The sequence below is a fragment of the Ovis aries genome, chromosome 2 (assembly GCF_016772045.2).
Source record: "Ovis aries strain OAR_USU_Benz2616 breed Rambouillet chromosome 2, ARS-UI_Ramb_v3.0, whole genome shotgun sequence".
NCBI lineage: Eukaryota > Metazoa > Chordata > Mammalia > Artiodactyla > Bovidae > Ovis > Ovis aries.
This window is the reverse complement of record NC_056055.1, coordinates 179,019,411-179,034,262: the sequence shown is the minus strand read 5'-3', so window position 1 is coordinate 179,034,262 and position 14,852 is coordinate 179,019,411. Positions and strand designations below refer to the sequence as shown.

General features: G+C 32.7%; 1 protein-coding gene across 1 annotated transcript in view; it reads right to left on the bottom strand.

The window, feature by feature from the left end:
- ACTR3 (actin related protein 3) overlaps positions 1 to 14,852 on the bottom strand; it is a 53,162-nt gene that overhangs the window by 9,072 nt on the left and 29,238 nt on the right. The window contains exons 3-7 of the mRNA XM_015093450.4: positions 13,561 to 13,685; positions 8,470 to 8,580; positions 5,616 to 5,711; positions 4,082 to 4,189; positions 1,089 to 1,232 (exon numbers count right to left, since the gene is read on the bottom strand). Of these exons, the coding sequence (XP_014948936.2) occupies positions 1,089 to 1,232; positions 4,082 to 4,189; positions 5,616 to 5,711; positions 8,470 to 8,580; positions 13,561 to 13,685 (584 nt within the window). The remainder of the gene's footprint in view (positions 1 to 1,088; positions 1,233 to 4,081; positions 4,190 to 5,615; positions 5,712 to 8,469; positions 8,581 to 13,560; positions 13,686 to 14,852) is intronic.

The window sequence follows — 14,852 nt, the reverse complement described above, 5'->3', positions numbered from 1 at the left end:
ATAAACTTTAAGGATACATTATACAACATGGGGAATATAGCCAATATTTTAAATGAAGTATGATCTTTAAAAGCTATGGCTCACTATGCTGTACACCTGTAACATATATATTAGAGCAACTATGCTTCAGTAAATAAAATTTCTGAGGTGACTTTTGGCAACCATTAACAAATTCCTTTACTATCTAGGAAGTGGTAAATTCATTTTCATTCCTAATCTCTCTGATAAGCAAGGAAAACACTATAATCATGCAAAGACTGTCAAATCAATGGAATTATTTTTACCTGGCAAGTTTTGCTTTTATGAAAAGCATATATAAAAATATACTTCACATTTTTCTTCTATCTGCCATATCATTTGAACCAACCACTGCATCTATCCTATAGCCCAATGAATCAACAACACCAAAAATTTTGTTGTAACAGATAACTGTTAGAATCAGAAATAAAGAAATCAGTGAAAATTGAGATGTGAGGACTCTGAAGTGAACTAATTACAGGCATACCCCATTTTACTGTGCTTCGCCAATAGTGTATTTTTTACAAACTGAAGATACCTGGCATCTGCATTATCAGATGACAGCATGCTTTAGCAATAAATATTTTTTAATTAAAGTATGGGATTCCAAATTAAAGTATGTACATTTTATAGACATAATGCTAATGCCACTTAATAGACTGTAGTGTAACCATAACTTTTAAATGCACTGGGAAACCAAAAAATTTGTGTGACTTGCTCTTTTGTGATACTCCCTTTCCCACAGTGGGTCAGAACAGAACCCACAGTACCTCCAGGGCATGCTGCATTTATTTTACTAAAGACAGTAACTATGTTGAAGTCAGTTTGTATAAATGTCCTTATATGTTAGTCCTCTCAAATGTGAAAATGTGGTGAGAGCAAGCAACAAGTTGCTAAGCCCCCAAAATTTCCTATAAGAAATACAGAGAAAAAATATAAATAAGAATAGTGGTTTGTAACTGGGTAACAAAAGCTTTTTTTAAACTACTGTTCTTAAGAATTTTTCCTGTTAATATTATAAACATGACTTTAATTTCTAACTGAATTATATTCACAGCATTATATTTTACCTTCACTGCCTTAGCAGTTTCCAAGGATTGCTCTGGAGGAATTCCTACTTCTCGGTCTCTCAACAATTGCTGAATAAAATATGTTATATCTCGTCCTGCGATTGGAATGTGCTTAATACAGCTGCCAATCACATACCCTTCAGCCTAGATGGGGAAAAAGTGTCAAATTTACTTTCAATGTTTTCAAGAATCACCTAAACTAATCATTAAAGACCAATTTCTTAGATTACTACACTTGTATCCTTAAGTATTGCTTCATTCCAGGAAAATTCTTCTAGTCTTTATTCCTCAACTGTATTCTTTACAGCTAACTTACCACAGAATTTACAATACTGTACAGACACCATGAATAAGAATGGCAAGTTAGATTTATTATCCCACTGCTAAGAGTTTATAACAAAGACTGAAATGACTCAACAACAAAGAAATAGTGAATTTTAGAAGTATTAAAGGTTTTATATAATAGACTTCAAATAGGATATCATTATAAATTTACTATAATTTCAGAAAAAAATTTTAAATTGCATTGTAGGAAATTTAATCATTAGCACACATTTTCTATCATTTATAATGAAGTAGGTACCAACTTAAGTCTGACATAGTCCATGCACCATAATACTTCCAAATAATTTGATTTTACAGAATGAATTCATAAATTTACTACTACAACTCACAAGTACAAAAATAATGTAACAAAATTAAATTTCATTAACTTGTTATTTATGAAAAGGTAGAATATTATTATTAGATTATGGTAAGTTAGAGATGTTTACTATAAATCATACAGCAAAACTCACCAAAATCAAATGACAGTAACAAAGAAATACACAGCATAGCCAAGTCAGTAAAAAAGATAAAATGAAATTATAAAAAACACTCCATAGTTCAAAAGAATGCAGGAAAAAATAATAGGAATACCCAATTCTTAATATGCTTCATAAAACTGTTCCAAGCTGGTAGCTTCTTTTTGCAAATTACCTACTCCAATATTAATTATAAGGATAAAGACATTATTGCTTAACTCTGTAGATATTAAGAAAAGGCTGCAGTCAGGAAGAACAAGTCCAAATCCTAGCACCATGACCTACTTGGTGATGTTAAGGAACTCATTTGCATTTTATAAGTAAGTAAACTGAGGTCCTTAAAGGATAATATAACCTACAATGTAGATCTTGAGGTTAAAATGAGAATTTTAAATGAACAATTTAAGAATCTTTATGTATCTCTAAGCAGCATACATGTATCCATTATTTAATCCTCAAAACAGTTCTATTAAACAGATTGCTATTATTGTTCTCATTCTGGAAAAAAAAAAAAGGAAAAGAATATGTAGCACTAAGAAAAATATGCCAACTAAATTATAAAAAGCTATCAAAATAGACACACCCTAATATCCAAGATATTAAGATATCCCCCACTGCAATACAATAAAATGTAGAATAGCCATATAAAAAGATATTATTTGGCAATAATAATAAGTACTAGACATGCTACAAACACTGTGAGAGGACATGCTACAAACAATGTGAGAGGACACTCACAAGAGTGCAGGACTCCGTTTATATGAAATATCCAGAACAAGCAAAACTATAGAATCAGAAAAGGTAGACTGGGCTAAAGGTTAAGTAGGGAGAGTGAATGCTAAAAGATATAAGGTTTCTTTTTAGAGTGATAAAAATGTTTTAAAACTGACTCTGGTAATGATGCAGTTTATGAATATACAAAAAACACTGCATGGTACACTATAAATGAATGAACTGTGTGGCGTGTGAATTACATCTCAAAAAAGTTTCTTTCTTTTAAAAAAAAAAAGGGCAAGTACTACTAAAACTATTATGCTATCAGGAGGGTGAATTATGACATCTAACCTAAGACAGAGGGTGAGAAGGCTGGACGGCATCACCGAATCGATGGACATGAGTTTGAGTGAACTCCAGGAATTGGTGATGGACAGGGAGGCCTGGCGTGCCTGCGGTTCATGGGGTCGCAAAGAATCGGACACAACTGAGCGACTGAACTGAACCTAATAATCACTCTGAGGATGTAATTGTCAACAGAGGTTGCCCATTGCATTAAAATGAGGAATAATAATAATGAAGAAATAAAAGTTCAAAACAATTTCATTCTTTACATGATATTCAATATAACATAAAAAATTTTTAAAAGAGAAACATTTCTATATATACCAACCCAATCAGTATGAATTCAAGCAATAATTCTGAATCTATTGGGCACAATGAAAAAATTTAATTTGTCAATAAAAATTAGAAGTAGAAAGGCTTTGGCAGAAAAATACTTTCTCTCACAAATAATCCAATCTGATGAATTTTTTTTAATGTGCTTGATTAAATCCATGCAAAGCACAAACACAACTTGAGCTTTTTAATTCAAAAAATGTAATTCCCCAAAAGTCACTGATGGTCATGTGCTTTCAACTAACTGCCATTTTAGTAGAAAGCTAACACAAGTATGAAATCTGTTAATGAAGAAGAATAAGAAAAACTATTCATTGGCTGTGGAGTAGGAAATGGCAACCCACTCCAGTACTCTTGCCTGGAGAATCCCACGGACAGAGGAGTCTGGCAGGCTATAGTCCATGGGGTTGCAAAGAGTCGAATATGGCTGAGTGACTTAGCACATTCACTGGCTAACATAAATCTAAGCTGGAAAACTGAATTCCACTTTTAAGACAAGAAAAGCACATTTCCATTCCAGATATTGTAATTCATCATTTCCTAACTACAAATTGGAAACTTCTAATAATTTTCTAATTATTTTTAACTACAGTACAAACCTATAGCAAAAAAGAAAAAAAAATTTGTTTATAAAATTCTAATAACGTGAGCAAAACACAACTATAGCTGAGCAATGACCAAATTATAGTAAATAAATATAATATTTCAAGGTTTTTTAAAAGGTGGCATTAATCCATATAATTAAACTTTGCTAGATGTTAACTGCTATCTTATTCAGTAATTTTAAAATATCCTTACCACAGGGATGACATGAGTGACACCGTCTCCACTGTCTATTACCGTACCAGTCAACGTCCGTTCTCCTACTTGTCTGGAGGTCCAAGATGCAGCTAAGGCAAGAACGGCCTTGAACAAAAAGAAATATGGCAGGCAAGAAAATAAAGAGTTAATAGAAAAAAACCTTTTTTATTGTAGAACTTCATTCAATTGTAAACGCAGTATCTTTGGAAAGGAAATACACAGAAATAACTTACATTATACAGTAAAATTGTTTATATCCTTTATATTATTAAGATAACTTAAAGCCTTAAATTAGTTTTTAGGGGCATATTTATAAAATTTCCATATTTTAATGAGGGCCATTTTCCTCCTATAGCCAAAAAAAAGTGGAAGACTAACATGAGATACTATAGTACTAACATATAGGAGACTAACATGAGATAATACAGTATAGGACTTAAATTCTATGTATGTGGCCTAGCCTATAAGAAACACAAAAGTAAAAGTAAGGTAGAGAAGCACACAACCACCAATCATTAGTTATTCAATACATACATGGCTATACACAAGTATCACTCTTATATTATTAGCTCCAAATTTTCTAAATGCAACATGCATTCAGGAATATGTAACAAGCAATATAACCAGAGAATAGACCACTGAACATTTCCAAATACTGTGATTTAATTAGGAAAACAAAGTTGATGAAATGTTTTTCTATAAACAATCTTGGCATAAGCAACAAAGTATGGTTTTCCATTTACAAAGAAATTAATGTAACTAGTTCAATTAAAAAAACTAAATTTCATATAAATCCAAGCCTCAAACAAGATAATTAACTAAAAACAGTACTAAGCTGGCTTTATTTTATCTACTTGCAATATAATAGCTGAAAAGAATCTAGAAAGGTAACTAGACCATCCTCTTACTTTTAACACTGGATCACACCATAGTCATTATGGGCTAACAGAACTACACAATAATTTATATACCTATTAAGCATTTGTGATATGCCAGGGATCACATCTGCCACAGGGTTAAGAAACAAGTAAGAAGTAAGCTCTGTTCCTAAGAGGGGAGAGAAACTATTCCACTTTCCATACAGATTTATTTCCATACAAATTAAATTCGACAAAACATTATAGGGATTTGTGACATACAGTATACAGAGGAGCACAATGGCGACAATGGTCAAACATACGTAGTGGTAACTAATTCAAAACAGACTACAAAAAAGGACACAATGAATGTTATAAGGGTAAATAAATGTGTATACAAAGTTTTTACATGAACTCTGAATAAATATTAGTTCCCTTATTTCTGTTTTCCAAAAGGCCTTATTAATTTATCCAAAACCCAACAACTTACTTCCTTTTAACACTTCTCTTGTACTCACTAAATAGTTCCACTGTTCTAATGAAATAAATTATCAATTCAATAGAAAACTATGATATGTTTTGAAATTAAGAAAAATACACAAATATTTTAAGGTTAAATTAAACCAGGTTAAAATTTAAGAGCCATGTTTATTTTGACATCTAAACTTGCTTACCTGTACAGCAATGTACAAGCCAGGAACATTGAAGGACTCAAACATTATTTCAGCAGTATATTCCCTGTTTTCTGGAGTATTCAGTGGAGGTTCAGTCTATGAAATTGAATAACATTTAAATAGGCAATATCAGATTACTGTGGTAACTTTATAGACAAATTGTAAGTGAGAAATAATATATTTCAAACACTATATTTACATAAAAATCATTAAACTGAGAGGTACAAAGACACACAGGCTAACGAAAAACTGTAGAGAATTCAAATAGATCTATACATACATATAACAAGAGTGTAAAATGGAGATGTTTACACAGTTCTCTTCAGTTTAAATTATGTGACTGAATACACCACATCCCTTAGAAACCTATGGGGTAAGTCTGGGTCAGAACATATCCCAGTGAGGTAAGAAAGGACCGAAGGAACAGCACCCAAAATCCTGAACTTCATGGTTCACCTTTGCCTCAGGAATACCTAAATCATTTTATATCACCAAGCTTGAAACCACATAAGACATTATTCTCATGAGTCTGATTTGACTATTAAATTCTTTTTGTTATCTCAAATAGTTAAACTTGAAATGTAAAACTTTAAATTTAAGAAATACAGAATTATCTTTTTGACCTGGGGTTAAGGAAAAAGTCCTTAAATTTAATGAGCAACTTGCAATTCATTGCAAATAAAATCATGTTCTAGATTTTAAAAGACACCATGAAAATTTTTTTTCAATTAACTGGGATCAGATCTTTAACTTCTAAACGGGATCAGATCTTTAACTTCTAAACTACTTGATGTATTTAAACTTATTTAGGAAGGCTTTGGACTACGTTCAAGAATTTGGAGATAATTAAGTAATAGTTATATGTAAAATTAAGCAAACTAAAAAAACCAAGGCAGTTAAATTATAAACTCCAAGAAAAACAGAATTCTATACAAAATAAAATTTAATCAGAAGATCTCACAAGGAAAATATACAAATAGCTAATAAGCACATGAGAAAGTACTCAATGTCATCAGTCATCAGAAAAATGCAAATTAAAACCAAAATGAGAAAGCTCACACCCACCAGAATGGCTAAGACTGACACATATGAAATGTTGGACAGAATGCAGAGTAACCGGATCAATAACACATTGTTGGTGGGTGTGAAAAAAGGTACAATCCTTTGGGAAAAGTTCTGAAACTTAAAACCAATCATACAGCTACCCTATGGCACAACAATTCCTTATCTAGGTGTTTACACAAGAGAAATAAAAACATGTTCACAAAAGACTTGTATAAGAACATTCACAATACCCAAAATATTCATAACTATCAAAAACGTGGAACAGCCCAGGTGATTTTCAACAGGGAAATGGGCAGTGAGGCATATTTATACAATAGAGTATGACCCAGCAAAAAATAGCAGCAAATGCAACAACATGTATGAATATCAAGATTATGGTGAATGAAATCTTACCAAAGAGCACATTTTATACAGTTCTACTTATATGAAACTCAAAAATAAGGAAAATGTATATGTGTGGGAAAAAAATTGGAATAAGGGTTGCCTCCAAGAGATGGAGGTAGGGATTAACTGGAAAAGGGCAAGAGATAACTTTGCAGCTTAACTGTAATGTTCTGTATCTTGATAAGGGTTTGGGTTACACCGACATATGCATCTGTCAAAACTAGAGAAGGGCAACGATTAATACATCATGCATCCTGCAGGCCAAATCTAGTCTACCACTTCTTTTTGTAAATAAAAGTTGACTGGAACACAGCCACAGCCACTCATTTAAGTACTGCATATGGTTGTTTTCCTACTACAACAGCAGAGCTAAGCAGCTGCAACAGAGACCACATGGTTCACAAAGCCACAAATCTTTCCTATCTACCTTTAGACAAAGTTTGCCAATGCCTGGTCAAACCAATAAAATGGTAGGGTTAAGATGTGTGATTTTACAGAAAGTAAGTTTTACAGAGAAGAAAAAAATATAAACAATAATAAACTCTAGTTGATGATAATGTATCTAAAGTAGTTAGGGGTGAATTGACTCAATCTCCAACTCTTTGTAGTGATTTAAAAAGTAAGATGCAGTAATAGAAAGATAACCAAATAAACAGATGTTCTAAGACAATTACAGCAAAATTGAATGCTGAGTCTAGATTATAGGTGCTCACTGCAACGTTCTTTAAACTTTGTATTTATGTCTATGTATATCCACATATGTGTATATATATATATATATTCACAATCACCATAATAAAATATAAAATATTAATTTTACCCAAAATTATGATATAACTATATCACAGAAAGAGGAAGAAGATAAGGATACTGTGTTAAGGAGGGGGGACAAAAGGAAAAGAACAAAATACTCATCTTTCCTAGTAGGAAGTTACAGTATCTAATATTTAAAATAACAAATGAAATACATGAGAAAACTATCAGGGAAAACTTTTTAAAATTTTAAAGCGTGTGCCTCTGGGGAATCAAGTGTTTAAGAGCAGGGAGAGGTTAGGAAGGAAAGTGCTGTTTCTTAAATCTATAATGATTAAATTTTTAAAGTTATAAACATGCATTGCTTTGATTAAAAAAAAGTTTAAAAATTAAATTACATATTTTATTAGCAAGAATCACAAATGAAATAAAAATCACACCTGCTATTTTTTAATTTAAAAAAAAACTGTCATGTTTCCAACTTTTTCCCCTCAAATTTACAGTTAAAGATACTAAAATATGATCCAGATTTATCACAATGTTTTTAGATACATGACAAATAAATTATAGCCTATTGAGTACAGATGTAATGAAAACATTCTCATTAAGCTTCTTCAAAAATTTCCTCACTGAAATTATAAGTTGTGCTTACCAAAAGAAAATAATGATCTTCAGGTTCTGCCCTTAAATATTTAAAGATCACTTGCTCCATAAACCTTTCCATCAAGTCCCAATCTTCAACTATACCATGGCGGATTGGCCACTATTAAAACAAAAAAATAAAACAGGAATCAAATCTTTAATATCAAAAATAAAACAGATCATTAGTAAATAGTAGATGATGGAAGCATTTCTTAGGTGTAATGACAATGCATACTTAACTAGAGATAAAGGAAATGATTTCTACATATTTTCAGATGTTTCTATTAAAAAAAATAATGCAAATATGTCAAAATGTTAAAAACTATTCAATCTAGATGAAAGATTGCACCAGTCTTTCTGGATTTTTGAAAATTTTATAATAGAAACATACCCCATTAAAATTCAGCTTGTGAAAATTACTGGTTATGACAATTTGCTTAATCTTTAATTTATTAGCTCTCACAAATATTTGTTGCATATCTAATATATAAAAAACGGTAAGTAAATAGCAAGAATAGTCATAAATCAAGCAAGCAAAATTTTGTAGGACAAGTCATACATATCTATATAGACTCAGTTTCAAAACTGAACCTGGCAGAACTACAGCAAATTCAAAAATACAATGCAAATATTTTAAATATTCCAGGGAAATTTGGTGATACTCAGAATCAGTTTGACACTACATACCTACTAGTTTAATAAAACAATACAGTTTCAACATCAGTCAGTAACATTACTTCTTTGAAAAACTGGATTACCAGCAGTTGCTATGATAAAAATTAAATCCCTCCCTCCAAAAATCCATAAAATAAGAAATGTAAAAAGTAAATTAAGAATGAGGATGGTGATACAAAATCTAATTCAAGGTGTGAGAAAGTGTGACCTACCTGACAGGCACATGCATTCTAATAGGAACTAATTAACAATTTAACAAAAATATTTTCCTTTCAAAGAAGTGTCATTTTTTTTCAAGTAGCTACGTTCCTAGTTAACAAACACTGTTAGAAATTTCTTTCTAAGTGACAAAAAACTGTCAAAACTTTTACTGAGACACTGAAGGCACTAAGAAAGTTTGTGAACCTCTGCAATAAAAGTTTCACAACACATAAAACTAAAGCAAAAATTAGTATTCTGAATATATGAAGAATTCCTTAAACAAGCAAAGTAAAAGCTTAGGCAATAATCCAAAATTTTACCAAAGAAACATTTTTTAAAATATACTTCCATGCACATAGAATAAATATACACTCAGTACCTAAGGATGAATACATTAATGAAGAAAACATCCTACTGCCATTTAGTCATCATTAAACCTCTTATCTATACATTTCTAATGACCACATTTCACCAAAGCCTTCTAATATATTTCTTAAAACATTACACTTAAAAAGTAACTTCTACTCCTCACTGACTCATTGGAAAAGACCCTGATGCTGGGAAAGATTGAAGGTGGGAGGAGAAGGGGATGACAGTCAATGAGATAGATGGATGGTATCACTGACTCAATGGACATGAGTTTTGAATAAACTCTGGGAGTTGGTAATGGACAGGGAGGCGTGGCATGCTGCAGTCCATGGAGTTGCAGAGTCAGACACGATGAAGCAACTGAACTGCTTTAGGAAAAGCAGTTCTCACTTTGCTTTAGGAAAGGAAAAAAATGTACTTATTACATCATTCATTTTATAACATTACTGGGAGTTTACATATTTTAATGTTCTAAATGCTATTTACTGATTTATTGATCATCTATTATTGTGTACCTACTATGAATCATTGGCACAAATGCTAAGGCCATGAACATCCTGCCATAATAATCTATCTAATGAAAGAAATATAACAGATACAAACATTACACTATTAGCTTTTAAAGAAATAAAATACCTAGGACAAGATGAACAACTTGCCTTCAGAGGGAATTATGAAGGCTCTTATTTCTCTATGACTGAGGAGGTCATATCTTCTTAAAGGAACAACCTTGTTAATTTTGTTTTCAGAGTGGGAGATAGAAGGAAATGTAAGTAGAGAATAGCAAAAAATATGTACAGACACTACATAATATACAAACACAACAGTTATCAATGAAAAACACCTGTGTCTTTAGGGAAAGGGGTGTAGATAGGTAGATGGCTTCTAGATGAAGAGGACCAGGTTCTCAAAAACTATTACTTGCCTTGTATTGGTGTTTTATTCTGTAAGAAATAGAACATCAGTAGAAATTTTCTATCAGGGTAAACAAGAATAGCTTTGATTTTTAAGAAGATAATTACAGTAGCATTGGGGAAGCTGAACTGAATCTTACAAGAACAAAAGAGAATAAGAGCCCCAGTTGTGCTGTAAATGATGTTAGGCCAGACTGAAGATTTCTGTCGCTAAGAGAAAAAACTCAAAGATATCAATAGGCTTCTAACTATGAAATCAGGATGAAAAGAATCTATTATTAATCAAGATAACCAAAGATGTATTTTGTCTTATCTTGGAATAGCAAGGGTGAAGTATATATAAAAAATTTTGTTTTGAATATATTAAACTCAAGAGCCAGAGAATAGGTAGGTGACAGTAGGCAGCTGGAAATGGGTCAAGGAATTGGGTAGAGATCTAAGCCGTGCCGGCAGATGAAGGTGTGGATGAGAGAGAATCAAGAGAGAATCAAGGACAGTACCTGGGAAATACTGATATTTGAATAGTAGGCAAAGGAAGAAGAGCCGGTGACAGTACAGGGAAAAAAATGAACAGTAACAACAAGAACAGCCTCTGTTAGGAAGAGAGCCAGCAGAGTAATCTTGTGAAAGAAAGACCTATCAAGAAGGATAAAGACTGCTAGATATAATTGGATTTAACAAAGAGCTTATCAAAATAAGTTTGTTTTTAAAAGGACAAAGAAGAAAATAAAATAACAACTAAAATGCGGAGGAAAGAAGGCAGGACTGTAAGAAGTTTTGTCATTTGAGTGTGCCTGCTGCATCTGGAAGACCTGAAAGTGTATTAAGAGAACGAATCAATGCAGAGGAACTCTGGCCTCTCAGATCACTGACTTCACCACCTCTGAAGGTGTCTTTTCCATTTTGGCCACAGTCTAGATCTTAGTATCAACATCATCTCTAAATGTCTGAAATGCAAGTACACCCTCTCTCTGATCACAACTTCTTATCCTTCTAGCATACTCCAGCACCTCACTACATCTCTCTAGACTTGCAGTCCACAGGCTAATATACTTTTTCTCTAGCCAAAACCCATCCCTCCTCACAACACACAGTTTAGACTTCAGGCTCCCTTACTCTGCTCGTATTTCCTTTTATCATTCCATCTACCAAAACCCAACTTGGCATGATCCTACCCTAAACTTAACCTATATCCAGAATGCTGATCATACAAATCACATAGAACTGGCTGATAAAACTAAGAATTCATAACTACTATTCCCAAATGGACATAAATATACCTGGCAAGCTGTTGTTTCCCCACTCTGTTCATTTTTACTCTCCACAGTGATGATTTTAAATATTCTCCCCATCACTCAGACTTCACTTTTCCCTTCTATTTCCTGAGCAGTAAAGAAAATGTCATCATGTGTTTCACAAGGAAAGCAGGAGCTAAGTCAGGAAGCCAAACTGACTTTCCTCACCAAATCTATAAAACTGATTCCACACTTACTTCTTTTTTCCTTTTCAATTGTTTATAATTTAAGAGATCCTCCATGTATGAAGTAAATAATCTGTGCTCTGGATTCCATCCCTCTAGCTTTGTCATCGACCTGTATTATAGTCTGTCTTTCCTGTTGCTTTGATCTCTTTTTCTAATAATTCTCTCACATTAGCATTTAAGCATTTAAACATCTCTTCTATCTTATGCCCACACTTATCTGTTTATTTCTCCTTCCCAATCAAAGCCAAACCTCACAGGAATAATGATTTTTCCTGGCCTACTTTGCTGGCCATTCACAATCCAACCTATACTTTAATCCAGGCTCATTAGTCTTCTAAAACTATTCTTATTAAGGTTACAAATAACATCCTTGTAACTAAAGACAGCAAGTAACGTAGGGGCTCTAGGTCACTTGATAGCAGCATGCCACACTGTTTATCAGTGACCTACAGTTCTTTCCTGTTTACCCAGTCTAACTATGCCTTTCCAGAATCCTTTGTAGGCTTTCCTCCTCCATCCAAATCTCAGTGGTGCATTGATCAAGCTCTGTCATAGGCCTATCCCTAGAGAATCTTATCCCTTCCAAAGGTCACTAATATCTTCCAAATATTTATCTCTAGGTCTGTCTTGTTTATAAGCTCCAAGAGCCAAATATCTGTATAAATGCAAACCACTTATAATTTCTTCTTCAAGGGCTTTCTTTCCACATTACAATAGTCTTGAAGTCAGGAAATCCATTTTTCTTATTTAATCTCAGCACTTTAAATAAAGTTGTTTATACATGGTAGTTTTTTTGTTAATGAATAAATTATGAGAAGTGAAGAAAAGACGTATAAAGGAAGAAATGTGCAGATGAGGCAAAATGAGTTTTAATAGTGTCTACCTTTTGGTGCAGGTGGGGATAGTGACTCTGAGAGCAGACACAAGGAAGGTATCTGGGTTACTAGATTTGTTCTCTATCCTGAACTTTTATGATTACAGTTACAAATTTTTTTTAAACTGTATAACTAAGCCTTATCTATTTTATAGCATGTAAATTATATCTCAATAAAAAAGGAGCAGGAGGATGAAGGGTAGGGAACAAACAAGAAAAAGATAAAAAACAGTGCCCTTTCAGATGACACAGGCTTCAACAGGAGAAAAAACAGCGTGGATCTGAATAAAGATGGGAAGTATTTCTAGGTGTGATAATGTGGAGGCAAGAGAGAGTCAATCACATTGATGACTCTGAGACTGAAAAAGTAAATACCAGTTACTCGAAGGAGCTAAAATATTCCTCTTTATGGGGAGGGAAAAGTAATGCAGTTAAAGCAAGGCTGGAAGAAGTCACAAGGGAAGAAAAAATTTCTACTGTGAAGAGGCTGAGTATTAGTCCTGTAATTGAGTGACAAAATTACTAAATGAACTAATTTTTTGAAATAAAATGTCATTTATATTTAAACAAATCATAAAAATATACCTTTGTTGCATATGTAGGTTTTTCTATTGCTTCATCACCAATGAAGAAGTCTAGGTCATCAACACCTTTCATCACCCTCCTTTGAGCTTGATCTCCCACTTTTGCTGACTCCTTAATAGCAATACCTTTAAAATAGAAGTTATTTATGCATGTAAAAAATTTTATTTTTTTCAAGGGAGATGAATTTTTCACTTGTATTTTTTCATAATGAAGTATTATTACATAGAACATGATCTAGTATATTTAAACTGCTAAATTAAAGCAAAAAGATCATTAATAAAAAAATGACAAAATTCCTTTAATACAATGAAATCTCAACTTCCACCCAGAAACAAGGCCTCAAATATAAAAAGCCCCCAAAAGAGAAGTACTGTTATGGGAATGTTTCAGTCCTGTTCTTAAAAACTAGGTAAACTCTGTTTTGATCTGAGTAAAACTGTAATTCCACCAAGTCAACATAGGCTTGATGCACAATCAGAAAGAAAAAATTGAAAACCAGTAATAAAAGTAGGAAAACTGCATGGGGAGATATTTTTTAAAAACTTTTTTTATATACTGTTTGCACTACTGTGAACTAGCTTACTTTTAACACTGGCATAAGGACCTGTTAAACTTTAATCCACGTATACAAAGGGAAACTTTAAATCATTCAGGTAAAACACATAGCAATCTCCTTATATAATTTCTAAAAACAGCATACAGTTCTAGACCTAAAACTTATAAATTTCTTAACTAAGTTGTAAATGTCTGAATCCTTCAAATTAAACAGTTCTTCATTCAAAACATCTGCATGGGGACTTTCCTGGTGGTCCTGTGGTTAAGACTCAGCTCTTCTACTGCATGGGTGCAACCCCTGGTCAGATCCTGCATGAGGAGTGGCCAAAAATTAAAAAGAAACAAAAAACAAAAACATGCATGCACTTAAGCTGATGGGCCATTCAAATAGTTACACTTTCAGTTAATAACCATTTATATCCTTAATAAAGTGTGTAGACAATACAGAAGGAAATTCTAAATTCAATCTACTTCTAAATGCTGCTTCTCTAGCATAAGGCACATAGACATCCAGACGCGTCACTACAAATTTCCTAGAAACAAAGATTATGAAAATAACTTTGAACCATATCCACAGGTTTTCCAGACCAAATATCCATGTTCATCAGTGGCAATGATTATATCTGCTCATTATAAAACTATACCTGCAGCATTAAAACTAGTTGGGTGAAAAAAACTCCATAATCAAAAACCTTTTCTTTCATACACAAATGGATTTTTAACATGCTGCAACATCT